A 1,752-nucleotide genomic window follows, 5' to 3' on the forward strand; every position below is an offset into this window, starting at 1 on the left:
AGCATCAAATCTCCACAAAGTTCGTTGCAACCCAACCACAAAATCCATAGTGTTACGCTTTCGCTTCCACTTCGATATATCTAACCTCTGAATCAATCCACCTAGGAAGTCGTTATTATTGCACTTGTCTATTTTGGATAATGCATTTGGATGTGTGCTGAGACAACACCATGAGAATGGAAGGAGGGAGCAAGCTATCTATTACCTAAGCAAGAAGTTCACACCCTATGAAGCCATGTACACCTTGTTAGAACGTACCTACTGTGCTTGACATAGATCGCGTAGAAGTTAAGCCACTACCTATCAGTATATACCACACATCTGATATCCCGACTCTACCTGCTCAAGTACATTTTCCAAAAACCGATGCCTACAGGAAAGTTGGCCAAATGGCAGATTTTTCTTAGTGAATTTGATATTGTGTACGTGATGCAGAAAGCTATCAAAGGACAAGCATTGGCCGATCATCTTGGAGAGAATACATTGGAAGAGGAATACGAGCCATTTACTACATACTTCCTAGATGAAGAAGTGTTGTTTGCAGGGGAGGACATTGCAAAACCATACCCAAGGTGGAGAATGTTTTTTGATGGAGCAACAAATTTTAAAGGTGTAGGGATTGGGGCAGTCCTAATTTATGAGTTAGGACAACATTACCCAGCTTCAGCCAAGATAAGGTTCCCTTGCAAAAATATATGGCTGAATATGAACCATGCATCCTCAGAATTAGGATGGCAGTTAACATGAACATCAAGGTACTTTTGGTCATAGGAGATTCTGATTTGTTGATACATCAAGTTCAGGGTGAATGGACCACCAAGAATGTCAAGATCCTTTCATATTTAAACTGCGTAAATGAGTTTTGTAAGAAGTTCACAAAGATTGAGTTCAAACGTGTTTCTAGGATCCAGAATGAGTTTGTCAATGCCCTTGCAACCTTGTCATCTATGATCCAGCACCCAGACAAAAATTACATCGACCCCATCAAGATAGAGGTTCAAGATCAGCATGTGTATTATTTCCATGTAGATGAAAAGCCAGATGATAAGTCGTGGTGAAAAGACATCAAAAGGTTCCTCGAAGCAAGAGAGTACCCAAAGAATGCCACCCATGGTCAGAAGCGAGCACAAAGAAGACTAGCAAATCACTTTTTCCTTAACGGGGAAGTCATGGACAAAAGGACCCCGGACTTGGGTCTATTAAGATATGTGGATGCCGCAGAAGCAACAAGACTACTGGAAGAGATATATGGAGGAACATGCATGCCTCATATGAATGGTTTTATTTTGGACAAAAAGATTTTAAGATTCGGATACTTTTGGATGACCATGGAAAGTGATAGTATCTGTTACGTGCAGAAGTGTCACCAGTGCTAGATTCACGGGTTCATCTAGGTTCCACCTAATGAGTTGAACGTAATGGGTTCTCCTTGGATGTTCCCTACGTGGGGCATGGACGTTATTGGAACCATAGAACCCGCCGCATGAAACAGTTATCATTTTATCCTGGTAACCATCGACTATTTCACCAAATAGGTAAAAGATTCTACATACAAAGTCATCACAAAGAAAGTAGTGGCAGATTTTGTCTGTAACAACGTAATCTGTAGATTCGAGATCCTAGAGTCAATTATAGCTGATAATGCAGCCGATCTCAATAGAAATCTCATGAGTCAGATTTGCGAGAAGTTCAAAATCGTCCACCACAACTCCACAGCCTATAGGACATAAACGAATGGAGTGGTTGAAGCAG

General features: G+C 41.0%; 1 protein-coding gene across 1 annotated transcript; it reads left to right on the forward strand.

The window, feature by feature from the left end:
* The first annotated feature begins 366 nt into the window (after positions 1-366).
* LOC142170338 (uncharacterized) lies at positions 367-1,058 on the forward strand. The gene is made up of 2 exons (XM_075232230.1): positions 367-572; positions 725-1,058. Exons 1-2 carry the CDS (start codon positions 367-369, stop codon positions 1,056-1,058), a joined length of 540 nt encoding a protein of 179 aa, XP_075088331.1.
* Positions 1,059-1,752: the final 694 nt, after the last annotated feature.

The sequence above is a fragment of the Nicotiana tabacum genome, chromosome 16, assembly GCF_000715075.1.
Source record: "Nicotiana tabacum cultivar K326 chromosome 16, ASM71507v2, whole genome shotgun sequence".
Lineage (NCBI taxonomy): Eukaryota > Viridiplantae > Streptophyta > Magnoliopsida > Solanales > Solanaceae > Nicotiana > Nicotiana tabacum.

Excerpts from the sequence above, each read along its gene's own strand:
- LOC142170338 (XM_075232230.1), top strand. The coding sequence starts at position 367 with ATGCCTACAGGAAAGTTGGCCAAATGGCAGATTTTTCTTAGTGAATTT. Across the intron at positions 573-724 it reads ATTGCAAAACCATACCCAAG|AATTAGGATGGCAGTTAACA; the intron begins GTGGAGAATGTT and ends ATGCATCCTCAG.